At 44.6% G+C, this 22,986-nt stretch overlaps 1 protein-coding gene across 1 annotated transcript; it reads left to right on the plus strand.

Annotated features, from left to right (window-relative positions):
• Nucleotides 1-1,397: 1,397 nt before the first annotated feature.
• Nucleotides 1,398-10,247, plus strand: CIMIP1 (ciliary microtubule inner protein 1). Its single transcript, XM_063089063.1, has 4 exons — nt 1,398-1,465; nt 3,370-3,451; nt 4,974-5,075; nt 10,086-10,247. The coding sequence occupies exons 1-4, from the start codon at nt 1,398-1,400 to the stop codon at nt 10,245-10,247; spliced, it is 414 nt and encodes a 137-aa protein (XP_062945133.1).
• Nucleotides 10,248-22,986: the final 12,739 nt, after the last annotated feature.

The following is a 22,986-nucleotide window of genomic DNA, read 5'->3' on the forward strand; positions in this document are numbered from 1 at the left end:
ACCAGTCACACGAGGCATCACACAGGGCCCTTTACGTGGGCTGCCCACAGCCTCCGAGGGGTCCGACAAATGGGAGATACAAACATCTCCTTTTACCAGTGAGGACACTGGCATTCAAAGAGGTTAAGCAACTTGCCCAAGATCACTGAGACGGTACATAGCAGAGCTGAGACCTGAGTTTACATCGGATCCCAAAACCTGTACCTTTAACTATGATACCCGTTTCTAGACCTGGACCCTTGCCCTGGGGTACCCTGTGCAGATGTTTCTGAGGAGAGTGGGAGAATCGACAGGACCAGCACACTCTTATTCATATTTCAAAAGCCAACTTACTCATCCCCACCTCTGCACTGATCTGTCTCATCTGGGGCTCACTCTGAAGCACATACACCTCACTGTCATTTCATACTTAAGGCTGCAGCATCACTTAGCTGCATCACATCTGCGGTCCTACTTGACTGAGCTCGTGCAAGGCGGGGCACTTGCTTTTCATATCCAGGGAGCTCTCCAGCTGCACTGGCCTCCTCCGTGTTCTTCAATCACCCCAAGTTGGTTTCATGCCAGGAATTAATTAGTTAATGCTGATGGTCATGAAATAAGAGAGCGGAGGGTATTGGAGTCTGGAGGCGATATTATCTATGAATTTCATGTGGGATTGTCATAAAGAGTGGATGCCAACAGAAATGAGTACATATGTCCAAAAGACGTGCAGTGTTATTCCAAGCAGCACTTTCCTGGTGTCCATCCGTGGCAGCATGGAATATAATTCAGGAGTAGAAATGGGCACATGAGGGCTACTTGTAGCGAGATGGATGGACCTCTCAAACATAACAGTGGACAACAGAAGCCAGGCACAAAGGAGAACATTTTGGATGGTTCCACATACACGAAGTTTAAATAGTGGCAAAATTAATCTCTGCGGAAGAAGTGGACAGGGCCAGAGGGGGGAATGATGACTGTGGGGACCGCTGTGGGTGGCTGGCAACGCTTTCTTTCCTAATCTGTGGGTGGTGGGTATAGGGGCGCATTCTCTCTAGCATACTCATTAAGCTTTATACACTTAGGACTTTGTGCACCTGTGGATATGCATTCTTCCATTTACAGATGTAAATTTTGTATGGGGGAGAGGGTGTTAGGTCTAGAGATTTCCCCCAGGTTTTCCGCAGAGGAGCAGGTGGGCGGGGGGCGGGGGGCGAAGGCCTCAGAAGCCAGAAGAAGCTGGCAGCAAGCCCCTGGACTGACTGATGGCGACAGCCCAGAGGCCTCACAACCGCCAGGTGCGGCACCGCCTTCTCCTCAGCGTCCCGCGTTGCCGGGCAACCGGTCTCCCAGGAGACGCGAGACGCTGAGCCCAGGACCCGAGTGAGCGTGCAGGGCGCTCGGAGACCACAGGCCCCATGGCACAGAAACCGCTCGGCACCGAGGCGGCCCAGCGCATGAACCTTGTCGCCCAGGACGAAATCTGGTAAACACCCGTATCCGGTAACCCGGGGGACTGGGCCGCCTGGCGGCCTCAGTTTCCCCACCAAGCCCGGAGGTGGTCGACCTCTGGGCACAAGGGGCGTGTGCTAAAGATGGTCAGGGGCCTTGAGGAAAGGGGGCAATGTTAGGAACACAAGGATGTGAAAGACTTTGCATATGTCTGTACAGCAATCGGCACAGATCTGCTTGTTGAGGGCTGACTAACTCTCATTTTTAAGATCTACCGAATTTTTTAAAGTCTTAATATTTGTTCAGTTTGAATGAGAGATACACGTTCACTTTATCTCTCGATTTTCCTGGGTTTTTAAATAATAAGAATTTTTAATTTTAAAAGTAAATCCATTTTCTAAAAGATTTATATTCAGTAGACATTTGTAATGGAAATTTTTAATTGGCATTCTATTTGATTGCTGAATTTATCCCATCTCTTTGAAGTCTTTACCAATAAGGGAAGTTGCTAATTTTGATGCAAGTAAGTTTTATTAACAATAGACATGATTGCTTACCTCCTATACTTCAGTTATCTCATTTACCATCCCTCTGATTTTTGCTACTTCTTTGTAAAATCTGTATTAGTCACTTCATATTTGTCTTTAAATTGGTTGTTTCACTTAATTTATTTTTATAGGAAACTTGACCTCACTCACATAAATGGAAAACTGTATCATTTGGCATAAAATACACAGCTATTAATTTTTTTAAAAAAACCTTTATCTTTATCCAAATATTCCCAATAGGAAATACTACCATAGCAGGGTCTGTTCCCTCCACCTGGAATGCCCTTTCTTTCCTTCCTCTTCAAACTCCTACTCATCCTTCAAAACCCAAATCAGATGGCCCCTCCTCTGGGAACAGGGTCTGTTAAGCCCTTAGACCATGTTGTCCAACGTCCAATGTGGCTATTGAGCACTTAAAACGTAACTGGTCCAAATTGGGATGAACTACAAATGCAAAATATACAACAGATTTCAAAGATTCATACAAAAAGAATTATTAAAATTAATGTCACTTTTTTATTTTTACTTCTTTTTAATGGTGGCTACTAGAACATTTAAAATTACATGTGTGGCTCATATTTGTGGCTCACAATCTGTTGGAAATATACTCTGCCTTAGATACTCAGTGCCCAGGGCAAAGAGCTTGGCCAGGGCCTCCAAAACTGTTGAGACAGGGTAGAGGTGGGAGGTGGGTATGTGCAGATATTGATTGCAAAACAGAAGAAACTTGAAAAATCAAAATGACTAAATGTTTAGTTAGATGTTTGCAAAATGTGACACATCAGCTTGTCAGCTGCAACTCAATTCAGCTGGTAGTAGCTATGTATAAATGGTATCTGATGTGGAACAAAAGCAGGGCCGGACTAGGATGAGGCAGACGAGGCACCTGGGGTGCAATATGTAAGGAGGTGCCAGACGTCAAGGTCATGAAAATGCTAAGGCTGCACTTACAGGAACCTAGGCGTGAGTGCAACCTGGGTGCCTCATTCATGTCGTGCTAGTTTTTGCCCTGAGGACAAGGGTATTTATTGTGTGCCTCCATAATTATTTAATATAGCCCATGACTGGGTCACGGGGGGCCTCTAAAATAAGTGGTCTAGTACCTAGAAGTCCCCTGGGGTGGAGTCAGCCCCAGTCCAGTGTCCCTTCCCCCGTGTAACATCCAGCCATCATCTCTCTCTCCTTAGCATGGGTCTCCCTCACAATGACACGAGGTGCTCAGTGCTGGGGGCGCTCTCCCTCCCCGCAGCACCCAGCTCCACCGTTGGTACAGAACCACTGTTCAGTCAATGTGCATGAAGGATTTACAATTTTCCCTGATGGACCTTTACGATTTGCTGCTTGAACCATTTTCAAATGTTGCCCAGCACTTTGGAACTTTATTTTTCAGGAAATGTCGTCTGAAGGCTGAATCTGAGGCGAGGCAAAACTGGCTCCAGAACTGGGGATTTTTAACAACCCCCTTCAAGGAGGTAAATATAAATTTTATGAGTCCTGAGGATATAGAATCAATCATTTTGAAGAATGAATGGTTATGAAGTGTATCATTTGCAAGAATAAAATTAAAGAGCATGTTGTAAGTGAAGACTGCTGACTCTGAAACCGGAAGCTTCCGTCCTTTAACGAATTATTGAGCACTTACTACGTGCCTGGCATGTTCTAGGTGCTTCATCAGAACCAGCTCATTTAATCTCTGTGCAGAGAGAGGAGCTGTTTTATACCTAATTTTACAAATTAGGAAATTGAGCTCAAAGAACTGCAAAGTTACACAACTAATAAAGGACGTTATAAGGTAAGAATCTGGTCAGTGTGATTGCATGACCACCTGACCTCAGACTTCCCATCTGTAAAATGGGGTGATTGTCATCACCTGCTTAATTGAGTGACTGTGAGGTACAGGTGGAAGGAGGAAGTATATGGACACCTAGTCAGGCTTAGAAGCCAAGTGTACATGAGGGATTATGGGGAAAATACTGATGGTATTCCCTTAACCAGGGATCACAAGTCCAGAAGTCCACAGGGACCAGATAGGTGACAGAAACAGGAATAGGCACCAAACATAATTAATAAGGAGTGGTGGTGACACTGGCAAAGAGATCACTGGCCTGTCCAAAGAGGCAGCCACCATCAGCCCAGTTTAGGGCTACCATGTGGGAAGGGCAATTGCATATTCTGATTGCTCAAGAGACTCCAGAAATCCAGATGTTGAAATGAAGTTCTGAGTCTGGATTAAGCGGCTCAGATTTATGAAACACTAGACAAACACACAAAATGCTTATATAGGCTTCAGTGGGACGGTGACCACCTGTTAGCAACCTCTCAAACTATCTTCAGTACAGAACACAAGGAAGCCACATTACTTTGAAGGGACGCTGTACTGAAGAACTGCATAATTCAAAACATTTATGATTCAAGGCAGCATAAACCCCATTTGTAATCTACCCCCCCCAACTAGCTTTAAAATTATGCCATTCTTAATGAGTTTTTAATTCTTAGAGAGTTATACAATTTGACATTTTATGCATAACGTGAGATCTTATTAACATAAAATGCATAAAAAGAGTCTATATTAATAATCCTTAACTTAGTTAAATTGGGTTTTCAGAGCTCAAAATTGCTTTAAAAATTAAAAGGAGGGCTGGGAGCTCTCTAATATTTTGAAGGTTGGTCCTGAAACTTTGTTTGCATTTTTGAGCCCCTAACATGTAAAGTTTTCTCAAATTCCTTTGCAGGGGGATATAAATTAGTAAGCTATGGGGAGCAGTAGGAGCGGGTAGCAGATCATCTCGGCTTTGTGCTGAGCTTTGGGCTGAGCTGGCCTGTGTGAAAGTTCACACTCCACTCTTCTCTGTGTAACTGAGACAAGCTATCTCTTAACCTTTCTGAGCCCCACGTTTGTCATCTGTGAAATGTGGCCTTCTCGGGGGAATGATAAAGAGGATACATCCCCGGCCTCAGCCTGAGGTTTCCCGTCTGGGGGGGATTCTGTTTCAGTTGATCAAGGGTGAAGAAGAAGCCCCCGCCCCCAAGCCCAGAATCGAGCTTCCCGAGCGTTTCCGCATCCGGCCAGTGACTCCAGTGGAGAAATACATCAAGGTTTGCAAAGTCGTTTTTAAATATCCATTGTCCTCAGTAAGAAATAAACCCCATTGCTCCAGAGGCACAAAGCCAGCTACACAGGTGAGACTGCAGCAGCACCCGGCGCCCACGCAGTGCAGTTCCCACACCCTTTCCAAGCTCAGACCTGGGAAACCTATCGGGTTAAATGTCTCTACATGTGTAAGGATCACTGCCTCCTGCTCTGCAGAAGCCAAGAAAATGAGGGGCTCAACTCATCATTCTTTCGGCACTTACAGGGTAAGTGCTTGCAGTAAAGACCCGGGCTCTGGAGTCAGACCTCTGAGATCCAAGTCCTGCTCTGCCACTCACCTGCTGTGTGGTCTTGGGCAAGTAGCTTGACCTCTCTGTCTCCATTTCCTCCTTCTTACAATGGGGGAAAATGAAGCACCTACTTCAGGGAGTGGTGTCAGGGTTCAGTGGGATGGTACGTGTGAAGGACTGGGAAAAGTGCCCAGTATTTTTAGAAAGTGCTAAAGACTGTCAGCTATTACTAGGTGCCAGGGGCTTGGTTGGGCAAACAGTGATGAACAAAAAGACAAGATCCATCCTACATGTCTGGGTCAGGGAGACCAACATTAAACAGAAATCAACAAAATTGTTACACACTGTGCTAGAGGCCATGGAGGAAATAGGCAGGTGTTGTGCTGGAGCATAACAGAGGATGGAAGACTCCCTGTGGAGGTGCCCTTTGCACTGAGGACTGAAGGATGACATGGAACCAGCCCTGGGAAAAGCATCCCAGGCAGAGGGAACAGCATGTACAAAAGCCCTGAGGCAAAACACAGGTTGGTGTGTTTCAGGAGCAGCGCAGGATGGCGATGTGCTGGAGCTTAGTGAGCTGGGCTCGAGGGTGAGCGTGACAAGGGAAGGATGTGGATGGAGAAGTGGGTGGGGCCAGGTCCCACTAGATCTCAGAGGCTAGAGGACGGAGTTGACATTCGAGACCAGTCTACAATGGAAGCAGTGCTGTGGAATGGTGAGGAGGCCCATTGGAAAGATCACTCTGGTTGCTGAGCAGAGAGTAGATGGGGGTGGAGAGGCAGGGGTGACCAGGAAATCCCAGAAGAAAGGATTCAGATGGTGTACCTCCCCGGTCAGCTGTGGATGTGGGTCAGATGCCTCTAGACGTGGTTGAGCAATGTCCCTGGACTCTTCTCATGGGTCTGTTATTTTAGTCCTGTGTTCTACCCCCTGCCCAACTATGAGAAGGCAGTCTTGTACTGACGGGGACAGGGGATGAAACCAGGATGAAGATGGCAGGACAGGGGGAGTTCAGACCTGTGAATTTTCTTTTCCTGACATGCCCCCAGGATCTGATGGCACAGCTGGCACATGGTGAGAGGCTGGTGGGTATGCATCTGTGAGCAGAATGAATGAATGAATGAATGTGCTCCACTGAGACATGTTGAGGGGTTTTCCCCCTGGTAATAAAGCAATTTAGAGTCACTCAAACACTTTTTCAGAAAGACAGCAAAATATAAATACCAAGGTAACTAAAACAGCCACATGTACTCTTACCTGCGTTAATATTTTGGAGCACTCATTCCAGAGGTTCTATGCATCCATATACCTGTAAGAGTGACCACCTCATAAATGCTAGCTCTTGTTATCTCCTTTTATTTCCACTACAACCCTAGAAGGTAGATTTTACCATCATCAGACCCATTTTACAGATGAGGAAACTGAGGCTGAATTCCTTTCCCCAAGTCACACAGCAAATGTGTCTGATTCTGGAGCCCTGCTCTTAAATGTTATCCTCGGCCACTCTTCATATATATACATAAGCATGCACACAAACATACATACACACTTATGTTTAAAAATCACAGGACACAAGCTGCTTTGTAATCTCCTCTTTTTACTTAATGTATCTGGATGTCTCTCCATGCACTCCAAATCATTAATATATTAATGGCTGCTTCTTTCTCCCTTGCATGGATCGACCATAATTTATTTAACCGTTCCCCTATCCCTGGACAACTAGGTTCTTTCCAGTTTGAGAATTGGGAGAATAATACTGCAAGGAACATCCTTGTAGACACAGCATTTTGCTCCCGGTCAGTAGTTTTCTTGGAATAAATGCCTAGAAATGCAGTGATTGTCCAAATGAATGCACACATTTAGGGAGCTCGCTCTCCTGTGGTCTGCAGCCGCGGGCTGGCTGGAGAACAGAGGAAGAGGCGCCAGGAAGTGGGTCTGACATTTTTCCAGGGCTGGGTTTTAATTCCACCACCTCCCTACCTCCACCTCCACCCCAGAGAACACAGCGTCAAGTGATCAGCTGAGCGACTGTCCTCTCTCACAGCCACATGCCGTCCTCCCAAACACCTTGCCTGGGTTTGGGTGGACCCTTCCCTCTGCCACAAAGGGCTCTGATGACTGTGGGCGGCAGCTGAGACTAGAAATCATTTTTTCAAAGAAAGTGCCCCCAGATTCCAGCACAATCTATCCTCCTGGCAGGAGAACAGAGAGGAAATGTTTAGGCACCAGAACAAACTGAAACATTGTTTCTTCCTGTGTGAGCCTCCTGCCTCCAGATGTTCCAGCCGCACCCCCCAGACTGAGCCTGTGGGGCGGAGGTGGTGGGGACACCGGGACAGGACCTTGGTTCCGGTGAGAGAGGCACACAGCTTCTGCCTCCCTCTGCACTTCCCTCCCTGCCCCAAAAATGGGAAATGGTTCCCTTCATCCACCTTCCCATTCCCTCTTCAGGTGACTGGAGACCTTAAAAATATATTTACTTTTAACAGGTAACCTTAATACCCAAAAGGTGTGCTATGAAAAGCCTCCATGCCCCCCAACCCACCAGTCCAGTGTGCACCCTTCCATGATAGAATATGCATATAAAGGCATACATGGGCACTTCAGAAAGTTCATGGAAAAATACAACTGAAATATAATATGAATCTTTCCATGAACTTTTTGAAGACCCCTCATATATGTGCATCTCTAGCCTTGTTATTACACAACTTGTACCATATTTTACATACTTTTCTGCACCTTTTTTCTCTTAGAAATTTATCTTGGAAGTTGTTCCATCTCCAAACATACTGAGGTGCCTCATTCTTTTAAACTGCCACATGGTGTTCTATGGTGTGGACTGGCCATATCTTAATGAGTCCCCTGTCCTGTTGCTGGATACATAGGTTATCTCCAGTCATTTGCTATTAAACAGGCCTGCTGCGTATCCCCTGCACTAACATTGGCATGTATATGTGCCACTATCAGAATATCTTAGGATAAATGCTTTAGGGGTGGGTTATCGGGATTTGCATTTTCAGTAGAAACTGCAATATTGCCCTTACTCCTAGAACACCCATGTTAACACTGGTATTGCCATCTCGTTGATCTTGTGGGTGAAACATAACATCTCGGGGTGCACGTCAACTGCATTGCTTTTACAAGTCGGACAGAGGCTCAGAAGCTAGTCTGTGTGTTCCCAAGGGCCTCACTGGACAAGCAGTGTGGAGAACCCTTCGGACCAATTCTGTCCGTAGCTGGCTGGAGGAAACCTCAGCCCCTCTGGCATGTATCAATGACCCTCCCTACATGTGGCCTCTCAGGAGATGAATTTTAATACTTCATCAAGAACATATGTTAAGTGGCTTCGTTCACCAGTGGCAGCCAGCCCACCTGGGTACTTCCTCTCCTGCCACAGCCCCACTGGAAGATTCCTTTAGTAAGAATGAACTCATAACCCCAAGCATGTTAAACTTCTGTTCTTTGGTTAGAACAAATATTTCTCATTAAATATGTTCAAATCACCTTCTAGGAGCAGAACAGAAGATTATTTCAAAAGGTAAACTGGGGCTGGCTTGTTAGCTCTGTTGGTTAGAGCGTGGCACTGATAACACCAAGGTCCAGGGTTTGATCCTTGTACCGGCCAGCAACACAAAAAAAAAAAAAAAAAATCAAAAGGAGGGGAGAACCTGCCAAAATATCTCATTTTCCAGAAATTTCAAGTCTGTCCTAGGAATTGGCAAATGAATTTGTGTTTTTTCATTTCAGATAAAAGCCCATTTTGCTTTTGGTTTTTAATTAAATTCGATTGCTTTTTATTCCCATGTTCTTTACATCTGGGTGTGTGTGTGTGTGTGTGTGTGTGTGTGTGTGTGTGTGTGTGTGTGTGTGTGTGTGTGTGTGTGTGTGTGTGTGTGTGTGTGTGTGTGTGTGTGTGTACATGCGTATCATAGAGCCTTCCAATCGGAACAGGCTGATTTGTCACTGTTGAGATACCATCTGACAATATCGTCCTGTCTTATAAAGGCTAGTGAGAAATATAGTATTTGATATTTCCAACCTTACCTTTCTTTGCTACTTTTGCTCTCTTATTGTCTCTTTTTTATTTTTTATTGTACATATTTATAGGGTACAGTGTGTTGCTTCAATACATGCATATATTGTATAATGACCCACTCAGAGTAGATAGGCTATCCACCACCTAAACATTTATTATTTATTTGTGGTAATTATTGTCAAAATTCTCCTTTTTGGCTATTTAGAAGTGTATAATACAAAAAAAGAAGTATACAATGCTATTGTCACCCTAGAACACCAGAACACATTCTTCCTGTCTGTAACTTCGCACCCACTGACCAGCCTCTTCCCCTCCCCCGGCCCCTCCTGGTCTTTGGTAACCACTATTCTACTGTCTACTTCTATGAGACCCACTTTTTTTTTTTTTTAAGAGTCCATGTATGAGTTTGCTCTTTTATCAAATAAAAGCTATTTTAGTGAGGTCATGACTTCAATGTGTTAAGCATTACAGGATAAAGAAACGTGTTTGATGTTTCTTACTTCCAAGAAAGATGTGAGTCTCAGAGTCGAGCTGATGGGAATGTGTTTATTTTCAGTTAATGTTAAGGATACTGGCTTTTCTTCATCTTTCCCACACCAGGCCTCACACACTGATCCTGGGTATCTTTGTGGACACTACTGCTGTTACTGTAGCCCAAGGTAACTCAGCCCCTTGCATTTCCATTGCAGATTCTTCCGTCCCCCCCAGTCCCGAAGACGACCCAGGGCTTCATCGGCTGGAGGTCTGGGGTGCAAGGCCTGAACAAGTGCCTGGAGCTGGCCAATGAGATCAGAAGCTGCAAAGGGGCATATGCCCGAGAGCTGCACTGGCCGGAGCAAGGCATACACTGAGTCCAGACAGCTCTCAGAACCCGGGCAATGAATGGTGTGACACCTGGCATCTGGGGCCTATGCCCAGGGGAGAACTCCCCAGCATCCCCAAGGATATGGTCCCATACATACTTGCTCATGGGATGTTGCAAAAAACACAAAGTATGCCTTAAACATTCCAATTCATCAGTGCCTCCCTTCTGGAATGTACGCATAACACACTCATTCTTGACTAATGTAATGAATAAGGCAAAATACATTCTCTCTCATATATATATATATTTTTTTTTTTTTTGATACCTCGGTAATTTCTAGGTCTGGCTTTTAAAAAATAATAAGTGATTTAATTTTTAAAATATTTCTCTAGACCCTTTAAGGGTGCTTTCAATTTCATGTATCACCATCCCTATTTCTAATGACATTGCAGACCAGGTGTTCTGGAACCAAAAATCCCTGGGCCTGCTGTTCAGGGGGAATAAAACACTCAGAGAATTCCTTGACTCTCCTTGTTGAGGATACAGTATCTGCAATAAGTCAACAGCTTTAAAGGCAGAACTGAACCCAAGACTTGCCATTGAGTGTTGATTTCCAGGAGAAAATGGGCTTCCCAAGCACTCTAAGAAAACCACCCCCACCACCCACATCCCAGCACTGACAGCACCAGCTGCCAAACTGGGCCCTTTTCCTTCCCATGGATGTCACCTCATTGGTTAGCGTTTTGTTGCTGGTCTCTGCCTAGCTCTGCAGCCTTCCTCCTGGTCCTACAAATGGGGGTTATGAAGATGAGGTGTCCAGCTGGCCAAAGAGGCCAGAAGGGAAAGCCAGCACACCCTCGGGCCTCTCAAACTGGACCCCCAGAAGCAGGAGAGCAGAGAGCTGACAGGCAGCTGCCTGTGGAAGCTGGTTTGTGCTTCATTTCTGAGCAGTGGAGGGTCGGTGCATTCTTCAGACCTGGCATGCTTACCTGTCCTCCACGGAGGCAGGTGCCTTCCTCCCTTCCATTGGTCACACCTCACTGTTCTCAGGATGGATTCTGTTTGGCTGACAGGGGCCTGAAGGGGTTTCCATCTGCTGAGGACCACTGGCAAGGCCCGTCCAGTCAAACATTGACTGCCCTCCCTCCTGCTCAGGCTGTAGCCAGTCTAAGAGTCTCTCAGAGTCCTTTGAGAACCTTCCCCCCAGTCCTGAACACTGGCCTCGACTCCTCTGGCATGCTGCTAAGGGGACTCAATGACTTTGGAGCACCACATGCCTGGGGGACAGAATTCCTGGTAAATCTGGGCCATCCCTTGCAAGCTCTGGGCTCGGGGCCTCCAAATCCCAGAAGCCCCAGCAGAAGAGCTTCTCTTATTCAGGGACATTGTTCTCTGTAAAAGTCTCCAGAGCATGATTTGAGCTACCAGCCTTCTTACCTCCAAAGGGCTGGCTGCAAACACCTCCAGAGCCAGCTACTCAGTGCTGAGAACAAGCCACAGAGGAGAAGCCTCTCCCAGCCCCCTAGATGGTTTTCCAACTCCCCACATGCCCCCTCCAACCCCAGAGCAGGAAAATCAAGTTTGCACAGGCTGTGCAGCCTGGAAGAGCCAGTGCACAAGAGAACAGCCCTTCAAGAGCCTCTTCATCACCTCTGATGTGGTGCCCATGCTCATTACCTGCCACAGGGGCCACAGACACAGGGAAATGTCACTGCTCTTTAGGTTCTGAGAAAAGGGGGAGCAAGGTATGGGCTGAATTGTGTCCCCATAAAGATACGTTGACGTCCTAACCTCCAGTACATGTGAATGTGAACTTATCTAGAAATAAGGTCCCGGCAGATACAATGAGTTGAATTTAGGTGAGGTCATACTGGAGTAGGGTGGGCTTTTAATCCCATATAACTGGTGTCCTTATAAGAAGAGGAGAGACACACAGGGATGAGGCAGGCACGTGAAGAGACAGACACATGGGGAGAATGCCATGTGATAATGGAGACAGAAATTGGGGTGATAAATCTACAAGTCAAGGAATGCCAAAAACTGCCAGCAAAATTCCACCCTACAGAGTTCAGAGGAGCATGGCCCAGCCAACACCTTGACTTTGGACTTCTAGACTCCAGCATGGAGAGAGAATAAGGTACTTTGTGGTACTTGGGTACAGCAGCCCCAGGAAATAAATTCAGCCTTGAGCACATTCTGCCTCCCCCTCTCCTCCCCTGTCAGAAAACATGCTCCTCTGACCATGCGTCTCTCATCGGTCGTGACGGAGGCGGCTGCATCTGTATGAGTCCAGATCACATGGCCCATTCAACTCCAAAGATGTTTCCAATCACCCAGATGTTTAGCCTAATGTAGACTAAACAACTGGATGCTTGGCCAAGCCCGTTCCTATTAAATCCTAATGTTTTGGCATCTCTGTAATCGCCACAGTCATCAATGCAGGCATATCCCTGCTTGTGGTCAGATGCCTCCATCCCAGTTCTGCAAAGCAGCCAGAAAGAGTGACCTCAGCCTTGCCAGGATCACGTGTCCATCCAAGGGCCACATGTGAGGCAGCACACACCTTGGCTGGGGATGAACCTCCAACGGCAGGTGTTGTTGCTTGCTCTAATTCTTGATCACGAAACAAACTTGGGAGTCATATTCCATGTTGTCTGCATGCCCGCAACAGTTTGGCAGCAAAATAGTCTAGAAAAAAAGATGGGCACCCTTGACCTGTCTTAGCCCCAAGCCTGGACAGGAAATCAACGTGTCCATTTTCACACTTCTGAAACTTGCTGGTGGATGAACTTAAATTCTGTTTCTGACTATCTGGTCTATGTTGACTGCCAGCCCTAACTTTAAGGGACACTGGTCAGCAGACATGGTCGGTGGAGCTGGGCAGGCATCACCATGGCGTGGACAACTGACCCTGCAGAAAGACCAAAAAGCCAATGAGAAAGGTGTTCGAGGCCGACCTGCCCCTCCTGTTCAACCGCACCAGTGGAGGAAATGGGCGCGTGCAGACCCATTAGATTCGCTTAACTCTACTTCCCTGTGAGAACAAAAATCCAAGAGATTCAGATCAAAGTCTGAGGATGTACACATTCTTTGGACACAGTTCACAAATACACTGAAATATCTATGACACTATTTGATGCTTATTTGCTACCTTTTAATTTAAATGAAGCTTACTCTAAGTTTATGTACATGTGTTTAATGCCCCTTAAAACTATTGCTACTTAGGGAGTTTCAAGATGGCGGTGGCTGCGGCGGATTGCGCGGAGTAGCTGAGGTGAAAAAGGCAGCCACTGGGCCTTAGGCAGCCGGGAAACTTGTGGACCTTCCTCTTGCCGTCTCTTAAGGGAGAACTGCTGCTGGTGGCCGGTCGTGGGGGCTGACCGCCACTTTGCCCTTGGCAGGAGAGGCTGCTTCATTTTCAGGCAACAGCTTTGAAGTATGGAGCAGGAAAAGAACTGTTTCTTAGCTGCAAAAGCGAGTCTCTAAACAGGGAACAGGGCGCCAGGGCTGCTGTGGATGCAGCCAGGATCCCGGAGGCTGGGGCCGTGCTGAAGGTGGCCAGCTGCCCTCTTCAGGATTCGAGGTTTCAGGCCAGCATAAAAGAAGATTCCTGGGAGTGCCCAAGCCGCACCGCGGGAACGAGCGAGCAGCCCGAGGCGGCGGAAGCCAAGAACGGGGAAGGTGACAAACCAGAGGCAGAGAGGTAGCACCTGACCTGGCAGAGCCCTGTGAGTGACCCCCAACCCGGCCCTGCTTGGGGGGCTGACACCCGCCCTGCATCACCGGGACACTCACCGCCCCCGGGGCTGCCTCCATTTTGTCAGGTGGTGGCAGCTCCGGCCCAGCTCAGCCAAGCCTGTCCTCCTCGCCCGGCTCGGCTCCACACTGAGCCTTCCCAGTTGCTTGCCCCGGCGCAGGGCTTCCTGGGGCCTCCGGGCTGGCCTCCCCTCCCACTCCCTCCACGGTTCTCTGGCAGGGCTGGTGGCGTGGGGTGTCCCCAGCCAGCATCGGGAGGGCAAGGAAGTATGGGTGGGGCCGACTGCCACTCCACCGCACCCTGGGCTCCACCCCTGGTAAACTTCCTGTTACTGGGAGGCAGATACCATCTCTGTGGCCACCAGTTCAGAAAAACGCCTAACCAATTTCTGGTTAGGAATACTGTGGTTGGAGGGTTCCCAAGTCCGCTTGAACCTGCCGGAGAGCTGACTGTGGGTGGGCACCAGACTCGGTCCGCGCCGGGGGGATACAAAGGTGAACCGTGTGCTGCGGGCTCCTCCCCTGAGGAGCTCACGCTCTGGTGTGGGAGATAAGACAAGTACACAAATAACCGTGATACCAGGAGGAAGGTGATAAGTCCCGAGAAAGATCTACACAGTGCTACAAAGGCACCCAGAGCAACCGGTCGTCTGCGCCTAGCAGAAACCTGGTAGACTTCCTGGGCGAGGCGGTGCCGAGCAGGGTCTTGAAGGCCCAGCTGATAGACGAGGGTTGTAGAAGACACGTCCCAGCACAGCCCAGTGCACACAGAGTGGGGAGACGTCTGGTTAGGGAGGCAGAGACTCAACAGAAACCACACACCCTGTGGGGTCACCACTGCACGATGCAACAGCCCGGGCCAGAGCACACGGAACAGGGAGAAGTCCTGCACGGGAAGTGAAAGCTCAGCAGAGATCACTCACCCTGTGGTACATGATCCAGCAGCCCAGCAGAGTCCAAGCTGACCAGAGAGTTGGCTCCCCGGAGAGGCCCAAGACCCGAGGCAACCATGCACACAAGGCACTAGAGGCCAACTGAGCAGCCACGGAGGTAGCCATACCAAATTGGTAACCACAGCAACATCTTAGTTAGTCAATAGTCTCAATCCGGTGGACTGTGAAACCCCCTGCCACAATGAATAAACATCAAAAAACAGATACCAGAAATACAAAAAATCAAGAAAGTACACCACCAAAAGTTAATAAATCTCAAACTCTAGATCCTATAGAACAAGAAGCCCTTGAAATGACTGACAAGGAATTTCGAGTGATAATTCTAAGGAAACTGAATGAGATACAAGAAAACTCAGCTAGACATCATGATGAAATGAGGAAAAGTATACAGGACCTGAAAGAGGAAATGTACAAGGAAATCAATGTCCTGAAAAAAAATGTAGCAGAACTTGCCGAACTGAAGAAGTTATTCAGCGAAATAAAATACACAACAGAGAGTTTAACCAGCAGGCTTGTCGAAGTTGAAGAGAGAACCTCCGAACTTGAAGATGGGCTGTTTGAAATAACACAAGCAGACAAAAAGAAAGAAAAAAGAATCAAAGACATTAAAGAAAATCTGAGAGAGATATCAGACAACCTTAAGCACTCAAATATCCGAGTCATGGGTATTCCAGAAGGGGAGGAAAACGGAGATTGCATTGAAAATATATTCAACAAAATAGTGGCAGAAAACTTCCCAGGTATAGGAAAAATCACAGATCTTCAGATCCAGGAAGCTCAACGATCTCCAAACGTATTCAACCCAAAAAGGCCTTCTCCAAGACATGTTATAGTCAAATTGGCAAAACTCAGAGACAAAGAGAGAATCTTAAAAGCTGCAAGAGAGAAGCATCAAATCACCTATAAGGGAGCCCCAATCAGGCTAACAGCAGACTTTTCATTACAAACTCTAAAAGCTAGAAAGGAATGGGATGATATATACAAAATACTAAAAGACAAAGATTGCCAGCCAAGAATACTCTACCCTGCAAGGCTATCCTTCCGAAATGAAGGGCAAATAGTATTTTTCTCAGACAAACAAAAACTGTGGGAGTTCACTGCCACATGACCACCCTTACAAGAAATCCTCAAGGGAGTACTGGGTTTGGTTCCTGAAAAATAACTACCACTGCCATAAAAACCCAAGAAAAATCAAAACCCACTCGTATAATAAAAATGGCATTCATGAAGAGAAAACAAACAAACAAAAACGCTATCTACAACCTAAGGAACCAACAAACACAGAAACCAAACAGTAAATCAGAAAGCAAGGAACAAAAAATACCTAAGACAACCAAACAACCAATAAAATGCTAGGAATAAATCAACACCTTTCAATAACAACTCTTAATGTAAAAGGCTTAAATTCCCCAATCAAAAGACACAGACTGGCTTACTGGATCAAAAAGGAGGACCCAACTATCTGCTGCCTACAAGAGACCCACCTCACCCATAAAGATTCACATAGACTAAGAGTGAAAGGATGGAAAAAGATTTACCATGCAAACAGAAAAGAAAAACGAGCTGGAGTAGCTATTCTTATATCTGACAAAATAGACTTTAAACTAAAAACCATAAAAAGAGACAATGAGGGACACTGATTAATGATAAAAGGATTGATCCATCAAGAAGACATAACAATCATAAATATGTACGCACACAATGTTGGAGCAGCCAGATTTATAAAACAAACTCTATTAGACCTAAAGAAGGAAATAGACACTAATACCATAATAGCAGGGGACCTGAACACTCCACTGTCAATATTAGACAGATCATCTAGGCAAAGAATCAGTAGAGAAACATAAGATCTAAACAATACTCTAGACCAATTGTAATTGGCAGATATCTACAGAACATTCCACCCAACAACCTCAGAATATTCATTCTTCTCATCAGCACATGGATCATTCTCCAGGCTAGATCACGTATTAGGTCACAAATCAAGTCTCAACAAATTCTAAAAAATTGGAATTATCCCATGTATTTTCTCAGACCACAATGGATTAAAACTAGAAATTAATAACAAATGAAACTCTGGAAACTATACAAACACATGGAAATTAAACAGCATTCTACTTAATGACATATGGGTCCAAGAAGAAATCAAGCAGGAAATCAAAAAATTTATTGAAACTAATGAAAATAATGATACATCATACCAAAACCTGTGGGATACTGCAAAAGCAGTATTAAGGGGGAAATTTATTGCATTAAATGCTCACCTCAGAAGAATGGAAAGATGGCAAGTCAACAACCTAACACTTCACCTTAAAGAACTAGAAAAACAAGAACAATCCAAACCTAAAGTTAGCAGACGGAAAGAAATCATTAAGATCAGAGGAGAACTGAATGAAATTGAAACACAAAAAACAATTCAAAAGATCAATGAATCAAGAAGTTGGTTTTTTGAAAGATAAATAAAATTGACAAACCATTAGCATGGCTAACAAAAAAAAGAAGAGAGAAGACTCAAATAACAAAAATTAGGAATGAAAAAGGCGATATTACAACTGATTCATCTGAAATAAAAGGAATCATTCGAGACTACTATAAACAACTATATGCCAACAAATTTGAAAATCTGGAGGAAATGGATAAATTTCTGGACACACACAAGCTCCCAAAACTGAACCATGAGGACGTAGAAAATTTGAACAGACCAGTAACAATAAAGGAAATTGAAGCACTTATCAGAAGGCTCTCAACAAAGAAAAGCCCAGGAACAGATGGATTCACAGCAGAATTTTACCAAACATTCAAAGAGGAATTGACACCGATTCTTTACAAACTATTCCAAAAGATTGAAACAGACGCAAATCTCCCAAACTCATTCTATGAAGCAAACATCATCCTGATACCAAAACCAGGTAAAGATATAACCAAAAAAGAAAACTACAGGCCAATATCCTTGATGAATATAGATGCAAAAATCCTCACTAAAATACTAGCAAACAGAATACAGCAACACATACGAAAAATTATTCACCACGATTGAGCGGGATTCGTCCCAGGGATGCAAGGTTGGTTCAACATACGCAAAGCAATAAATGTGATACACCATATTAATAAAGTCAAACACAAGGACCATATGATCATCTCTATAGATGCTGAAAAAGCATTTGATAAAGTTCAGCACTCATTCATGACAAAGACCCTCTATAAGTTAAGTATAGAGGCAAAGTATCTCAACATAATTAAAGCCATATATGCCAAACCCACTGCTAATATCATCCTGAATGGGGAAAAGCTGAAAGCTTTTCCTTTAAGAACAGGAACTAGACAAGGATGCCCACTCTCACCACTCCTATTCAACATAGTGTTGGAAGTACTAGCCAGAGCAATCAGAGAAGAGAAGGAAATAAAGGGCATCCAGATTGGAAAAGATGAAGTCAAACTGTCCCTGTTTGCAGATGACATGATCCTATATATCCAACAGCCTAAAACCTCTACAAAAAAACTCTTGGAATTGATAAATGATTTCAGCACAGTAGCAGGATACAAAATCAACACACAAAAATCAGTAGCATTTCTTTTCTCCAATAGTAAACATGCAGAACAAGAAATCAAGAAAGCCTGCCCATTTACAATAGCCACCAAAAAAATAAAATACTTAGGAATTGAGTTAACCAACGAGGTGAAAAATCTCTATAATGAGAACTACAAACCACTGCTGAGAGAAATTAGAGAGGATACAAGAAGATGGAAAGATATCCCATGCTCTTGGATTGGAAGAATCAACATAGTGAAAATGTCCATACTACCCAAAGTGATATACAAATTCAATGCAATCCCCATCAAAATTCCAAAGACATTTTTCTCAGAAATGGAAAGAACTATCCAGACATTTATATGGAATAATAAAAGACCACATGTAGCCAAAGCAATGCTGAGCAAAAAAAATAAAGCTGGAGGCATAACACTACCTGACTTTTTTTTTTTTTTTTTTTTTTTGTCATTTTTTCGTGACCGGCACTCAGCCAGTGAGTGCACCGGTCAGTCCTATATAGGATCTGAACCCGCGGCGGGAGCGTCGCCGCGCTGCCAGCGCAGCACTCTACCAAGTGCGCCATGGGCTCGGCCCCATAACACTACCTCACTTTAATCTATACTGTAAAGCTATAATAACCAAAACAGTATGGTACTGGCATAAAAACAGACACACTGATCAATGGAATAGAAGAGAGAATCCAGAAATCAACCCACACACTTACTGCCATCTGATCTTTGACAAAGGCACCAAGCCTATTCACTGGGGAAGGGACTGCCTCTTCAGCAAATGGTGCTGGGATAACTGGATATCCATATGCAGGAGAATGAAACTAGATCCATACCTCTCACCATATACTAAAATCAACTCAAAATGGATTAAGGATATATATATACACCCTGAAACAATAAAACTTTTTAAAGAAAACATAGGAGAAACACTTCAGGAAATAGGACTGGACAGACTTCATGAATACGACCCAAAAGCACGGGCAACCAAAGGAAAAATAAACAAATGGGATTATATCAAACTAAAAAGCTTCTGCACAGCAAAAGAAACAATTAACAGAGTTAAAAGACAACCAACAGAGTGGGAGAAAATATTTGCAAAATATACATCTGACAAAGGATTAATATCCAGAATATATAAGGAACTCAAACAACTTTACAAGAAAAAAAACAAGCAACCCAATTAAAAAATGGGCAAAAGAGCTAAGTAGGCATTTCTCTAAGGAAGATATACAAATGGCCAACAGACATATGAAAAAATGCTCAACATCACTCAGCATCTGGGAAATGCAAATCAAAACCACACTGAGATACCATCTAACCCCAGTTAGGATGGCTAAAACCCAAAAGACTCTGAACAATAAATGCTGGCAAGGTTGCGGAGAAAAAGGAACTCTCATACATTGTTGGTGGGACTGCAAAATGGTGCAGCCTCTATGGAAAATGGTATGGAGGTTCCTCAAACAATTGCAGATAGATCTACCATGCGACCCAGCTATCCCACTGTTGGGAATATACCCAGAGGAATGGAAATCATCAAGTCGAAGGTATACCTGTTCCCCAATGTTCATCACAGCAATCTTTACAATAGCCAAGAGTTGGAACCAGCCGAAATGTCCATCATGGGATGAGTGGATACGGAAAATGTGGTACATCTACACAATGGAATACTACTCAGCTATAAAAACGAATGAAATACTGCCATTTGCAACAACATGGATGGACCTTGAGAGAATTATATTAAGTGAAACAAGTCAGGCACAGAAAGAGAAATACCACATGTTCTCACTTATTGGTGGGAGCTAAAAATTAATATATAAATTCACACACACACACACACACACACACACACACACACACAAAACCGGGGTGGGGGGAAGAAGATATAACAACCACAAATTACTTGAAGTTGACACGACAAGCGAACAGAGGGGACATAGGTGGGGGGAGGGGGAGGGAGGGAGGTTTTGGTGATGGGCAACAATAATTAGCCACAATGTATATCGACAAAATAAAAAAAGAAAAAAAGAAAAAGAAAAAGTTAATTAAATTAAGCAAAAAATAAAAATAAAAAATAAAAAAACTATTGCTACTTATAACATTAAGGTACAGATACTTACTTTTCTACCCTTTTGCTCTTGTTAATACACAGATGGTTAGATATTTTAAACTAACCAACATCTAGGAAACCTCAGCTGGTGTTTATTCTTTTCTTTCTGTCTCCAATAATTTATTCACCAACTAACCACAAAGGTGCTTTTATTTAAAGAAATAAGAAATGAGGCAACATTTCTGCAGATTCAGATTACACTGCTGTGGCTCTCCCCACCCACCGCCCCCTGGACTCACAGTCTGACCCTTTGGTGTTAAGTGATTTGGGCTGCACTCATGGGCTGGTAACAGGACACACGTGTCCACTCAACAGCCCCAGCTGAGAATCGAAGTGGACAACCCTCGAGGATTCAATTACCCTGGACGGTTTCAAACTTGACATTTAATCTATGGAAATCAACCTCTTTGTGGGTGTCCAAATGGGCCCATAAATGTCACCACACACTGTAAAATACCACAACATTTCCAAGGTTGAGACGAGGCTGGTGAACCTGTGTACACAATGCTGAAATACATCACTGCAATGAACCACCAGACGGGCCTCGGTCAAAATGAGCCGTCTCTGAAATGATGCAAAACATAATTGGGTCAGGGACTCAGAATAGATTCTGTCACAAGCACATTTCAGTCCAAGACAAATTAGAAACTCTCATGTCTGAGTTAGGAAAAATGACACTATAGAATGAAACTATTGGAAAACATGACTCTTGCTCTTACACGCTGGAGCACACATGAGTATAACTGCCCCAAGGGACTCTAGTTTTCAAGTGTCCAGAACCTGGGACTAGATTGTTTGGGAATTCAGAACTTTGTACATTTTAGAAAGTGTATGCAATGTATATTACATAACCCCTCTGGCAAGGTCTGGGGCAGCCCCCAAAATTAAATCCATTAATATTTTTGTAGCAAAACTTATGAATATTCACAATAAATAGAATAAAGACTCTAAGGACCCATATAATTGTTTGGTTCAGGTTTTGCCAGCAAATGGGCCTCAGTGTCAAACTAATAAGAATATTTCTGGGTTTTGGAGCATTTTAGAGTCTAGAACTGATATGAGATTTTGGACATAAAATGTCACTATCGCAGAAAATATTGTAGAAGTGGTTCTTTTGGATCTGCCTTTAGTTATGAACTTATATCAGGACTCTTGGTTGTAAGAGGAAGACATGCAACCCAAGATAGCTGAAGTACAAAAGGAATGTATTGACTCATGTAACTGAAAATCTCAACAGTAGGGCTGGCTTCAGGCACAGTTTTATCAGGGATTCAAATAATATCACCAGGACCCAAGATCTTTTCTGCTCTAATTTCCTCCAGGAAGGTCTATCTGACTGATTTTCACTGCAAGTAACATGTCTCAGCATTGTTAAAATAATAAGGACATTCATTAGATCACAAAGAGCAGGCCAAGAGGGAGGCCGAGTAGCAGGGCTAGTCTAGTAACTTAACAGTGCTGTGAAGGATCTGGATGCTTCTTCTTTCCTCTAACAGCTGTGCCACTCCCAGAATCATCTTGCCCTAAGGCTGGTTTATCTCATGGCTCTAGGATGGTTGCCATCAGCAATCAGGGCCACCTGTCTCTTGTTCACCTCTGGCAGTAGAAAGAAGGGGGTGGCTTCCCACTTATGTCTGACAAACCTCTCTGGGGTCCTCATTAACCAGAAATGGATCATTTACCCATTCCTTGAATCAATCACTGGATTATCTCCCTAGGCCAACCAAGCCAACCCCTTCCCACAATGCACTGTGACTACTCCATAAGGAGTCACAAAAAGGCAGTAGGGGTCAGCATAATGTCCTCTATAACTTTATTCTCAGACAGACTCATGGTCACAACAAGGCTGCAGCAACCCCTGATTTCCTTGCTCTCTATCAAATAAAGAGTATTTTCCAAGGTTCCTAACAAAAGTCTCATTGTTTCTCATTGACTCTGATTGGGTTACATGTCCCTTTCTGAACCAAGAAATGAAGTGCACTGATTGGCTTCAGTGGCACTGATGGAGCTGAGGTCACAACACACAGGACACATAAGCAAACAGAAGGGAGAAGAGGTTTCCAGAAGGAAATCTGGAAATGGTGACCAGAAGTCGGGAGATAGATGCTGCAATGTAAAGACGATAAAACAAATACCTACTATACAACCTGACCTGAAAATAAAGTTTTAGAAAGCTCATGTTTTGTTGTGATTCTCAATAAGCTCTAATTCACTTTGGGCTATGTGGTGGGCCGCCTCTGAGACAGTCCACAGTGATTCCCCACCTCCTGGTATTCACACCCTGCGTAGACCCCTTCCCTTGAGTGAGGGTGGGAGGTAGTAACTCACTTCTAATGAATAGAATGCGATCTCACTTCCCAGATTAAGTTACAAAAGACTTTGACTTCTGTCTTGCCAGCTCACTCCTCCCTCTGTCCCTCTCTCCCCGT

The sequence above is a fragment of the Cynocephalus volans genome, chromosome 1 (genome assembly GCF_027409185.1).
Source record: "Cynocephalus volans isolate mCynVol1 chromosome 1, mCynVol1.pri, whole genome shotgun sequence".
Lineage (NCBI taxonomy): Eukaryota > Metazoa > Chordata > Mammalia > Dermoptera > Cynocephalidae > Cynocephalus > Cynocephalus volans.